This window comes from Aedes albopictus, chromosome 2, assembly GCF_035046485.1.
Source record: "Aedes albopictus strain Foshan chromosome 2, AalbF5, whole genome shotgun sequence".
Classification (NCBI taxonomy): Eukaryota; Metazoa; Arthropoda; class Insecta; order Diptera; family Culicidae; genus Aedes; species Aedes albopictus.
In genome coordinates, this window is record NC_085137.1 from 69,173,812 (window position 1) to 69,186,944 (window position 13,133).

At 38.1% G+C, this 13,133-nt stretch overlaps 1 protein-coding gene across 5 annotated transcripts in view; it reads right to left on the reverse strand.

Annotated features, from left to right (window-relative positions):
- LOC109431007 (adenylate kinase isoenzyme 5) overlaps window positions 1–12,852 on the reverse strand; it is a 52,699-nt gene extending 39,847 nt beyond the window's left edge. Inside the window, exons 1-2 of one of the 5 annotated variants that reach the window (XM_062849829.1) lie at window positions 12,227–12,852; window positions 2,018–2,202 (exon numbers count right to left, since the gene is read on the reverse strand). In XM_062849829.1, coding sequence (XP_062705813.1) covers window positions 2,018–2,039 — 22 coding nt within the window. In that variant the 5' untranslated portion in view covers window positions 2,040–2,202; window positions 12,227–12,852. Of the gene's footprint in view, window positions 1–2,017; window positions 2,223–12,226 lie in introns of all 5 variants that reach the window. The other 4 variants (XM_062849830.1, XM_062849828.1, XM_029871451.2 and 1 more) reach the window with 4 other exon arrangements.
- Window positions 12,853–13,133: the final 281 nt, after the last annotated feature.

Consider the following 13,133-nt stretch of genomic DNA (forward strand, 5'->3'; position numbering starts at 1 on the left):
GAAATCCCTGTAAATGCCTTGGGACAAATTTGTGGAGAAACCACAAAGCATCTCTTCGAGAAATCCCGGATGGAATTCCGGTGGATTCCCAGAAAGACCTCCTGGAGGGGTGCCACCGTGCCACCAACAAGTCATAAATCAGTAAACTTTCCCACTCACGCGTACCCCTTCTTCTTCTTTATGGCTCGACGTTCGCATTGAAACTTGGACTGCCTCTCTTCAACTTAGTTTTCTTAGAGCACTTCCACAGTTTTTAATTGAAGGGCTTTCTTTGCCTGCCATTGCATAAATTTGTGCATCGTGTGGCAAGTACAATGATACATTATGTCCAGGGAGTCGCCGTCTCCGGATTGGCAATCCATAGTCTTAACCACTAGGCTAACTGGAGACCCCCAACGCGTATCCCATATTTTGAATTGAATCAAAGTACATACCTACACTGATAGATGGCTTGCGGTAATGACGAGCATAAAAATGTTTTCAAATTTATCAAAGCAAAACGTAATAATCGACCAACAAATGCTTATTGTGAGCGTTTTGTTTCCTTACTTATCAACCGGTTCGATAGCCGAGTGGTAGCGTGCGAGCCTGGTGATCTCAAGGTTCTTGATTCGAATCCGGCTGTCAAAAGACACTTTTTTTTAAATTGTAAATCGGATCTATGGTAGAATTGAAAACATTACTCTGTTGAGATGAAACGAAAATCACTCTACACAAATTTAGTGGCGTTGTGTATTTAAGTTGACCCTCAGAATAGTAATTTCAACTCCAAGCCGTCTTTCAGTGTATGAAAAGCTGGCAAAATTTGTTCATGTCCGAAAGCTGACGAAAGTCAAAATCATAAACAACAAGGCCACGAAACGTCAAAATCTTAGAAAAATTTATCTTTAGCAACAGCGGCTTGCAGAGTGACCTATTGTAACAGTGCTTGTTTATCCCTCTATGGTTGGCTTTTCGGTCCGGATAAATTATAAGCGGGGTGATACTATTTCATCCGACGTTTCGACCCTTGGTTTGGGCCTTCTTCAGGGAGGTTATAGGGATACCGCTACGTTTGTATCGCCGGTTGCTTGGCGTAGGGCTGTCGGGTTTGGTGAATTTAAGCTTGTGTTGGCTATTTGTGGGTAGATGGTGAGGGTGTAGTTTACAATAATTTGTTTTACCACTGCGCCGAACACTATCATGGCGTCTAGACACTTGTTTATTTCGAAACAAATTTGACTTGAGGCAATAACATTTCCCTTGAATGTCAAATATGTTACATTTGCGAAACTGATATATCTAGTGGATTTATAAATTATATGGGTATTTTCAATTTCTAAAATAAGAGAAAGGTTGAATTTGGATTATAACGTGTTTTTTTCTGTATTATACAGAGATTTTCTGCCGTAGGCAGGTTTATCCCGAATGACGTGATTAAATGCATCATGAACAAATACTAAAAGTTATTGTAAAAATAATGTCGAGATATGGTTCAAGCACAGACAAACAGACGTAACGCTTGTGAAATTTCCATCGACCACGCTTTTAAGGTGAATATATAACGAAGCCACACCTCAAATTTTCAAAAGCACAAATCTGAGGAAACAAAAGACGGATTGCGCTGAAAAGTTGATCGATTGATGACCTGCTGGTGGTGACCAATCGATCAACTTTTCAGCGCAAACCAACCCTCGGTTCTTCAGATGTGTTTTTTTGAAAATTCGAGGTGTGGCTTCATTATATATTCACCTTAACGATCATTTAAAATTTTCACAGTTGTGGCTTTCACAACCAGAGGCGCGCGCATCGTTTTTCTATGCGTTTGACGTTTCACACTAGTGCCTTCTGTTGACGATATTGCACAACACAGTGATTCGTGCAACTTTTCCACCAGGTGATGGTAGTGTGAACTGGGCGATGGATTTCCATGAAAATCGTTCAAGGTGTTACGTCTGTTTGTCTGTGGTTCAAGTATGAAACATTTTGCGAGTTTAATAAAAATGGTGCATTCTATATTAGCGAATAATACACTTACCTGTATCCAAACAAATACCCATTATCCATTCGTGTTTCTATGATTTATGATAACTTCTTAGATCACATATAAATTACTTGCATTCACTGTTTTCACGGCAAATTTTTTCGTTGAATTATTCACTGGAGTTGTATCTGTATTTGCTTTTTTTTTTTCAAATTTCAACACCGGAAACAGCACACTTACTTTGATTAGATTAGATTAACTGTTAAGATCGTTAAAATTATTGTTTAGACCATCACCAACGCACTAATATTTATGGGAGCTCTTTACTTGTGATTTTAATTCTATTGTTTTTTTTTGGTTTGTTGTCGTTGTGTGCCATGATTCATGGTGTGTCAATTTTACACCAGGTTTGTTTTTTTCTCTTCAACCTTAAACTATACAAGTTTTTTTAAGTGACAAATTAGAATTTTTTTTGTCACTATTTTTCAAGACCACAAACCATGACGCCAAAATAACGACTGTTTACTATAACGTCGGCACCCTTTTCGCACCACGTCGCCGTCGTTGTGAACACTCGTTCATCCATAATTGATTGTGTTTTGACCTGGCGAAAGGGATGTTTTTGTTTGCTTTGAAATAAGTATAATTACATATTTGCCGATACGCAAGGTTTCCCCGCAAAGTTTTTCTCGCGGCGCTGGCTCGCCGCCGGTCGGAAAAATGGTAAACATCATCGACTGTTTGTGCTGGTAAGCTCAGCAGACACAACCATTCGGACCGGACATGGAAAGTCCGTTTGGACCCAAGAATGAGTCACCTCTGTTTTGCGACGATTTTGTTTTATCGCGAAATCTGATTGAGGTAATTGCCGGCAATGAGTTGTAAGTTTTGTCTAGTTTATGTGGTATAATTTTTTCCCTTATGAACCGGCAAACATCGTGGGCGTGTGACAAATTTTGGTGATTGATGTGGCTTCCACTGGAAACCTTCCAGTAATAAATTTCCCGCATGCAGTGGAGACATCATCCGTGGTGGTCGGTTTTGTCACGTTCGAGCACATAAACAAACACGTTCATGGCTGATGGAAATATAACCATAGCGGTGAACACGAGGTTATACATACAGGAAGAATATGCTAGCCAAGAATGTCTGGGTTCGATTCCTGGTAGGTCCAGGATCTTTCCGTAACAGAAACTTCCTTGAGGTTTTGCTGTCCAAAAGGAAATCTTACGACGCAAAAATATGAAAATAAATAACAAGATATACTTTTTTAATATGCAAAATTTCAAATGAAATCAAAGTTGTTGATCTTTAGATATATCAAACGAATAGTTCTCGTTTGCACGTTTCAAAATAAAACTTGGAAACACTAACATTCGTCCCGAATAACTCTGCAAAACCACGATGGTGAACACAGTGGACGTATGCAACAAGGCCGTTCCTTGAACTTTGTGCTGCGATCAGAGCCGAGTCTTCTAGGTCATTCATGTTTGCCGCGAGTGACATCCATTGAAGGTCTGTCCACACGTGTGGTGAAAACGATGGTTCCATGACATGAACGAACACACAGAACAGTTCTGTCGAAGAGTGACCGATGATACGGTAAATAATTCATGGTTAATAAATATCCATAGTCTGTGTTAACAACATTGCATGACAACTGTGTAAACATTTATGAAATGTAAAATATCCACTGTAAAGGTTTTAGAAGTTTGTTATTATCAATGAGCATGAACACTATAAAAAAAGTTCAAGAGTCTGCGTCGAACGCAGCATAGGAATTCACCTCCAAATCGAGCCAACGGTTTGTGCCGGTATCTCACATATGTACCTACCCCCGTTTGACGTAGAGAAAATCAATAAATCTCACTCAAATTGTCAATCATTCAGCGGGCGGGAGAACAGACTAACCACCTCACTCACATATGGGGAACTAGTAGTCGGCTAGCTGGCTCATCACTTCCCCCCGGTATGGAGCCACATGAAATTAAACATACGCTGTTTGTACGTCTGCTGTTACGGACAGTGGTTTTCAAACATTTGTCAAAGCCACTTCAGGGGTCAAAGAAAATTATAAAAACGATCATAATTCTACATTGAATCAAGTTTCAGCTTCCGAAAGCATTGAAAAATCTTCTAAAAACTTGCTTGGAAATGCAGAAGATCCTGGGTTTAATCCTTGACCCAGTATATTCATTAGTTCATACCCATCTCTAGAACAGAAACAAGTTGGAAAATTTGTTTCTCTTCCTTCCTACTTTCACAGCACAGTGTCATTCTAGAAAATTACGCCTACAAGTTATGCATCCAAGCGAACTGTGCCGCTTCTCCTATAGAGTAATCAACACATAATCTGCTATCACCTAAACATATCCCCCTTTCCTCATGGATCGCGTCACCTACCAAAGGTGACTCCCAGATCTCAAATCTTACCCTACCAACAAAATACCCTATCAGTGCTGGTTGTGGGGACGCAGAGTGCTCTCGAACTTTAGCTACAACCATCACACTCATGCATTCCTTTCCCTTCCCAACTGGCTGTAAGGACTTGGTCGGTGCCGGTATTGATCCAAAATGTATGGGCCGCTTAAATCAGTGGCGTAGCTAGGAATTTGACGGCACGGTGCGGAACCAAATATGTGGGCCCCATGAAAAATACAGATATACATATTTTACAATGTTAAATCTATTCTTCTAACTTTCAAATAATCACGACGTTGAATTTTGTACAAAGCGTTGAAACAAATATCAATTTCTCGGCATTAGCGTGATGCTGGCAGTGCAGTGGTGGCCAACTGACTGACCGAAGGTTAAAAAATATTATTTTGTATTCTTTTAAGAATTTCTTCGTGGGTTTCGGCAAGGATACATCCCGGAGTTCCATCAATGAGCGTAAGATTTTTTTTCTAAGAATTGTGACGATTTTGTTTAACAATTTATTTATGAATTGCATCATGTAATCCTTTGTGGTGCTTTGTGTATTCCTTCAAAGATTGCTATACCATTTTCTTTGAAAAAATCTTTCTTGAATAATAATTTGTCTTCGGAAATCTTTTCAGTGATTAATTTAAGGGTGTCATTTAATATTTCTCTAAACACTCTTTCGTGTATTCTTACAGTGTTGTCTCCGAGGATGTTCTCAAAAGTACTCCAGATTACTTCAAAAGATCATTGCAAAGGCTTCAAAGTCTTTTGAGAATTTCTTCATACATTCCTTCATAGTTTCTATCAGGAGATCCTCCAAATATCCCTAAAATGATTTTTCCACGGAAGTAAATCATTTCTCCATTGATTTATCCAAGAATTTATCTTGGCATTTCCTCAAATATTCCTTTGAAGATTTCCGTTATCTTTGGCGTTCCTTTGAAGATATCTTAAGAATTTCTTCCATAGATTCTTTTAGAAATTTCTCCATGGACTCCTTCAATAATTACTGCAACGCTTTTTTCGAAAAAAAAATCAGCAAAGACTCTTCAAGGAGTTTCTCTAAAGTTTTATTAACCCGGGAGCGGTCGCGTCGTGTACTGAGTACACGCATCATGACAAATGCACGCACGTGGTACACAGCGTGACCGCGGTGTCGCTGCAGGTAGTCAAAGACGCGACTGCTCGATGGTTGAGAGATTCATCCTAGAAGTCCTCCAGGAAATTTCATGGATAATAATTTTAAAAAAATCTACCAAGGATCCCTACAGAAGTTCCTCTAAGAAAATTCTGAGAGGATTTTCTGTTGGAATTCTGTCCAAAAATCCTTCTCGGTTTCTTCCAACGAATTCTTTAAAATTCATCTACTCTACCAGTTTCCCCAAGGATTCCTTCAGGAATTTATGCTAGCATTCCTCTAAGAACTCTTCTAAAAATTTCAATTGTGTCTTTTGATCAGACTCCTTAAAAATTAAGTTTCATAGTTTCCTTCAAGCATCTGAGTCAAGCATTTCTCCAGGATTTATTATTGATTCCTTCAGAAATTCCTCCGAAAATTCGTTCAAAAAAATCTTCGAGGATTCCTGGTAGGATTAACGTGTCTTAGTAATCCTACAATTCCAAATTCATCCTATTCGAAAACAAAGCGATCACCGCGCCGATTTATTACGTAATTTTTGTTATCATTCGTGCTCACTTCTAACAAAAATATAAAAAAGCGTATCATTCCTTTGTTTTCAGTTGAATGAAAATAGGAGCGGGAATAGATATCAGATTTAGGTAAAAGATAAAATCAAATGATTTCTTCAGAAGTTTCTACAAGGATTCCTACCAAAACTGTTTTTCCACTTTCTTCAAGAATTCTTCAAAAATGCCTAGAAGCATCTTTTAAGTGATTAATGCAAGCTTAAGATTTCATATAGGGTACCCATCGAAAATTCTTCAGGAATCACTTCAAAAATTCCTACGGGATTTTTGCCAAGGATTTCTTAAATATTTCTTCAAACAAATCTTTCGGAATTTCTTCAAAGAACTTATTAGGAACCTCTGCGAAGGTTTCATCAATCGGATAAAGCATTCTTTGCTTAATTTATTCAATAATTTCTCCAAGAGCTCTATAGAACATTACTTCTGTGCTTTTCCAGGGATTGCTTTAGGAATTCTACCAAGGATTTATACAAAATTCTAAAAGAATTCCTTCCAAGATGAATTTAGAAATTCCTCCCAAACTTTCTTCAGGAGCTTTTCCAAAGATTTCTTTATTAGTTCATCCAATAAATTCTCTTGCGATTTCTTCACAGATACAACTGATTCAAATAAAAAATTGTAAGAATTCTTTCAAGAATTCTCACTGAAATTCCCCCAAGAACAGTGGCAAATAAAAAAAATCTACTGGTATTCCTTCAAACAATTTTTGTGTTCTAGATTTTCGGAAGTACCTTAGGTAATTCGTTGAGATTTTCTTCGGCCGTAAATGCATGTTTTTTTTTAATACGCAAGAGTGTATCTCATAAAATCTCAAAAGTAACAATAGGCGGAAATCCGTAAGGATATATCAAATGAAATTTCCACAGGAACTACCAAAGAAATTTTCTAAAATTGCTGCCTCAATTTACGAATTAACTAAGGAATTTTCAAAGTACCTGTCTAATGAATTTCGAAAGGAACTATTTTTTTTTTTTTTTGAGATTTTACCCTAGAGGGCATTTATCTCAGAAGGAACTATTGAAAGAGTTACAAACGGCAAGTATATTAGCAAAGAGACTGCCGGTGAAACTTCCAAAGAAATTGTTGAAGGGAATATCGTAGGGTTTGCCTGATAAATTTCTAAAGCTATTGCCCAAAGAGTTTCGAAAAGTTATGCCGTAGATATTAAAAAAAAATGAAAACCTAAATCAATTTCGAATATTATTGCCCAGAAATTTTTGAATGAGTTACCGAACCAAATTTCAAAGGAACTGCCGAAATAGTTAAAAAAAAAACAAAATCCGAGAGACCCCCAAAAATAGTCTTATAGGAATTTTAGGATCAAATCCAATAAAAATTGGTAGAAGGATTTCCAAAAGCTTTGTCACAAAAAAAAAAACTCCGCCAAAGGTAACATGAAAAATTTCCACGGGAAATTTACCGAATGCATTTCCAAAGTAAGTTATTCTCACGGTAATTACCAGAAGATTTTTCAAACGAAATGTCAAAAAAAAAAAAAAAAAACCAACGAGAAGAAATTTCTGTAGAAAAAATATTCTGAAGAAGTTCACAAAGCCATTGCTGAAGCATTGCTAAGGACTGATCAAAGAAGTTTCCAAAGGAGTGGCTATCAATTTCTCAAAAGTATTGCCGTAGGAATTTTCAATGAAACTTGTAACAGAGTTTTTAATAAAAAATCTCGATAATTTTTACCAAAGGATTTGCTAACCAATACAATAGCTGAGACAATTGCCAAAAATAATGAAGGATGTCGAAGGAGTTTCCAAATAAATTTTCAATTCCCTAACGAATTGCTGCACGGATTTCCAAAGCAGTTACTGAAAAAGATGCAAACGAATTTTCCAAAGGAAAATTCCAATAATTTTTGTAAGAATATAAGAATTCTTTCAAGAATTCTCAATGAAATACCTCCTAGAAATTTTATTGGAATTTTTTTAATGAATTCTTAAGGCATTCTCCCAAGGTTTCCATCTATTGATACCATTAAAGATTTACTTTACTTAGCAATAACACCAATTTCGTCTGAATTTTCTTCACGAAGCTTCTAAGATTTTTTTCTAAGGATTTCATCAAGCATTTGTTCCAAATCAGGAACTCCAAGAATTCTTTTACGATTCACCTAGGAATAACTTCAAGGACTTCTTTACAAATTCCTCCAAGATTTGCTTTGAAAGTTGCTACAGCGATTGCTTCGGGAACTACTAGAAGTGTTTCTGAACGAATTTTTTCAGTAATACCGTCAAGGCGCCATTCACCGTGTGCCTTCGAATATTTTTTCATTATTTCCATATTATGATTGAATGATATGACAATTTCCCTTCAATTTCACCAATACAACATTGTCAATTCTAAAAACAAATCTTAAAAGAATTCCTCTGGAAAATTTGCTCAAGGGATTAAAGGGGTAGCCCCAAAGGAATAGTTTTTTGAAATATTTAAGAAACTCTTTATGGAATTCTTGGGAATACATACCGTTAAGGCGCCATTCACCGTTATTTCCATATTATGATTGAATGATATGACAATTTCCCTTCAATTTCACCAATACAACATTGTATTGGTGAAATTGAAGGGAAATTGTCATATCATTCAATCATAATATGGAAATAATGAAAAAATATTCGAAGGCACACGGTGAATGGAGCCCCCACGGTGAATGGCGCCTTGACGGTATGTATTCCCAAGAATTCCATAAAGAGTTTCTTAAATATTTCAACAAACTATTCCTTTGGGGCTACCCCTTTAATCCATTGAGCAAATTTTCCAGAGAAATTCTTTTAAGATTTGTTTTTAGAAATTTCTGCAAAAAATCTTTTTGTAATGCCTCTCTCTCTCTTCATGGCGTAACGTCCTCACTGGGACAAAGCCTGCTTCTCAGCTTAGTGTTCTATGAGCATTTCCACAGTTATTAACTGAGAGCTTCCTCTGCCAATGACCATTTTGCATGTGTATATCGTGTGGCAGGCATCTTCGCCCAAGGAAGTCAAGGAAATTTCCTTTACGAAAAGATCCTGGACCGACTGGGAATCGAACCCGTCACCCTCAGCATGGTCATGCTCAGTGAAGAGAATTGTCAGACAAAAGAGGCACAAAACAAGCAACAAAGAAGGTGCGACGATTAGTCTTTATCCCTACTGGTGACAGATAATGACATGATCTCGAAATTTTTTGTTGTAGACAAAACGGAAGCTGAATTTGTTGCGTACTTTTCAACTCGTGAATAATCAATTATTACTAACTCAAAGTCGAAACTGTTTGATGATAGAGATTCACCAGAGTTCCAGTGTTTACCGACTCGAAGTTACCGTTCGAAAAACGCAATGCAAGGCTTAAAAATCTCCAAACTCGTGGTGTACGATGTTAATCCCATTATTTTCAAGTTGGGACAAACTTATGTCGCATGGATTGTTTTGTCGCAACAAATACAGGTTGCGACATTGTCATTATTGTTGCGCGATGGTTGAATTTTGATTCACTGGTCATGCTGAATACCCGTGCGTTTACCGCCTCGGCTATATGGGCCCTGTGCCACAAATGGTTTTTCTTGAAGCCCTTTCAAGGATTTCTTACGAAGCATTGTTCAAGGATTTCGAAGATTTCTTTAGAAATTCTTCCAATAATTGCTGTATGAAATCGTCCAAAGATTCCTTAGATAGTTTTTTTCAATTGCCCTTTCACGATTCGATTATGAATCCTTTGAGAAATTTCAGTTAAGACTTCTTTTTCTCCAAGGATTTTTTCAAGCTACGTTACAAAGATTCCTTCAGGGATATCTCAACGTTTTCCTTCAGATAACCCTTCAAGGGTGAACACATTCATCCCCAAAGGATTCCCGCACAAATTCCCTCAGGGGGTCTTAAAGAAATTCCACCAACGCAGAAATTTCTCCACGGAAATCGATAGAAATTGTTTTGCAAATCAACATCAAAGAATTTTTAGAGGAATTTTTTGGGGTTTATGCCATTGATTTCTTTGAAAAATAATCTAGGCATTTCATGATTAATTCTTCCAAAAATTCCTTTGCTTTCAAAATTTCATCAGGAATACTTTACGTGATTCCTCATAGTACTTCTAGTACTTCTACTACTAAGATTCTTCGAGGATTCCTTTAAAAAATCCTCCAAAACTTCCCGCAAGCATTACTACAAGGATTCTTTTGGGAATCCTTCCAAAATTCCTTCAGAAATTCTCACAAGAATCCATTCAAGAGCCATACCTGATGAAACATGATCTCAGAAATTCATCAAAGATATTTTCCATGAGGAACTCCTGCAAGATTCCTTCTTGGAGAAGTCTCTTAAAGAATCCTTGGAGAAATCCCTTAAGGTTAATCTGAAGCTTTCATTGAAGGACTTCATGACATAATCCTCGAAGGACTTTATGAAGGGATCCAAAGAGGTATTCCTGATGGAATTCGTACAAAAATAATCATTAAAGGAATTTTTCAAGGGTTCCTTGATAAGTTTTTGAGGAAATTCCTGAAGAAGTTCTTGGAGGTGTCACTATAGGAATCAATTCAAGTATTCCAAAATCAATGCTTAGAAGAACCCCTGAAGCAATCCATGAAAAAGTTCTGAAGTCAATCTTAGAGGAATTTTTGTAGTAGTCTATGAAGTAACTGCAGGATTAATCGTAATACATATTTCCGAAAGCAAGGCTAGTATTTACCTAGCGCGAAGGAAATCTCTCAGAAACCCCTCAAGGAATACTTGGAAAGAAATACTAGATGAAATTGTTGGATACATTGATTGTACTTATTTTTCATACGAAAGCAAAAAAATCGACTAAACCGTAATAACAAGTTTTGACCTAACATGTGTTCAGATCTTAATTTTCATAACTGCGGCCCCTGAATTTCAGCTGCTACCTTAAGCTAAGTCAACAGCTATGTTTGGTCCTGTTATTAGGAATCCAGGGACGTTTTCACAATGCTCATGAATTTTACTTCCATATCGATACTGAATTTCGTAAAATTATATTTTAATTCTAACACATCTTTTCTTCTTCTAATTTTGAAGACATCTGTGTGCCCCATTCCAAAAAAATCTTGTTAATCACGAAGGGGCCCCCTGGGTGGAGCGACCCTGGTGTGGTGGTTAGAACTATTATGACTATCACGCCGAGGACCTGGAATCGACATACTCACAAAAATGTGGGTTTTTCCTTCGGAAGGGAAGTAAAACTCCCGAGATGAACTAGCATAGGGTTAAAAATCTTGTTAATACAGACAAAAAAAAAACGAAGGGCCCCTCACATACCTATCAAAAGTTCTGCGTCATTGATCAGTGACCATCCTGCAGGAATTTCATGATTTTCAATGATTTTGCATCATAGTAAGGTATTCTGAACTTTATTCAACTTTTTCAAAATTTTGAGTCTGTGTATACTAAGCCAACGTGATACGACTGACGTTTCTCACAAAGATATAATCCATTGTAGGGAACTTCAGTATTTTAGTTCCAACTTATTCAAGGAAAATAATTCCCTAGACCTACAATTGTACACCACTGTACTAGTCACAGATCTAGACTAGGCAATTGATGATCCTACCGCACGAATCGGTGAGCATGTTGGATGGGTCTCGAAAAGGGTAACCGAAAAAATATTGGACTTGTAACATCTCCCCTTTGTCATGTATTCGCCTTTGTTCTCATTGAACTCATTGTAGAGCTGTGAACCCATTGAGAAGCGAAAGATTGAATCATCCTTGGAAGTCCTGATATCGAATATTCCGGTATAACTCGTAGTATTACTCAAACACTCGTATAACTTGTCGGTTTCTTCATGCGAACAGAATTTTCACGTTCCACATTCGCCTGGCAGCGTAGGACGTGAGTAAATGGACAACATCATAATTAGCCATCATGCTAATGTTGTTGTCCTGAACTCATTGAATGGCCGCCACATATATGTACAACATGCATGATGCGTTCGCGTGGTCTGTGCGCCTTGGTGATGGTCAAAACAAGAAAAAACAAGCTGAACACTAATAATGCCCCTGTCGGTACTATTTGATTAGATATGGTAAACAGGCACTACAAAGTCACAATTTCTTCACGATCTGTGTAAATCCACCGGGGACTAGCACTGTCCAATTTCAACACGTGAAATCGTTGATTTCAAAATCCTTACGAGGATAACACGCGCGCCCTTCTAAACCATTGCACAAAAGGGATTCACGGTAGTTGGACGCCAAACGGTTCTAAGCGGGGAGGTAGCCCGACGGCGCAGCGACAAGGACGAGACTCGAACGGCGCGGATCGACGACGACGACAGCAGCACATGTTAACCGTTCCAAATGCCGCCACTCACTGTCAATGTCGGATGAGCCGGCTGGAGCTTTTTTACCTTATTGGTTAACTGGGCAGCTCACACGGAATACCCGAAGTAACGTGTGTTGCTCGCTCGCTCGTAGACATGTGGTGGTCGTATGTAGTCTTTGTGTACTCTCATCGCTGTACGGCGACACGGGAGTCCGAGCAGCGATTGGGGAAAAAATCGCCTGTTAATAATTGATCGGGAGTGTCCGTTTCGAAAGTCCACCGGCGCGGGTTTAGTAGTATGTCCTCGCGGTAGCACACACAGAGGACAATTGGATTGGAACGGAAACGAATGGTTGTACGGTCGTCGTGGTGGGCGTTTGTTTGAAGACTGTCCGGTGGAGTAACGCGTACCAAGATTTAAAGGCATGTGGGTCATCGTTTCTCAGGGATCGTGACCAAGCAGAGGCTCGTCAATGTGGGTGCGAAGGGATCGTGCAGATGCCGATGGGTGGACGTGGACGTTGAGGAGCGCCAGTATAAACTTTTCTCCATGAGTCATGTAACAATAGGTATTCCAATAGATTAATAACAAAATTATAGAAATTATCAACATAGTTTGTACATGACATGTGTTTTACGAAACGTTTAATTAATTGTCTGATCACAAGTAAAGTTTTTGGTTTTCCGGAGTTTCCTCAGCAGATTTGAAACCGTATTTGGTCGTTATTTTTTATGTTTATCATATGCCAATATTTGAGTACCGAATTGTTGATACT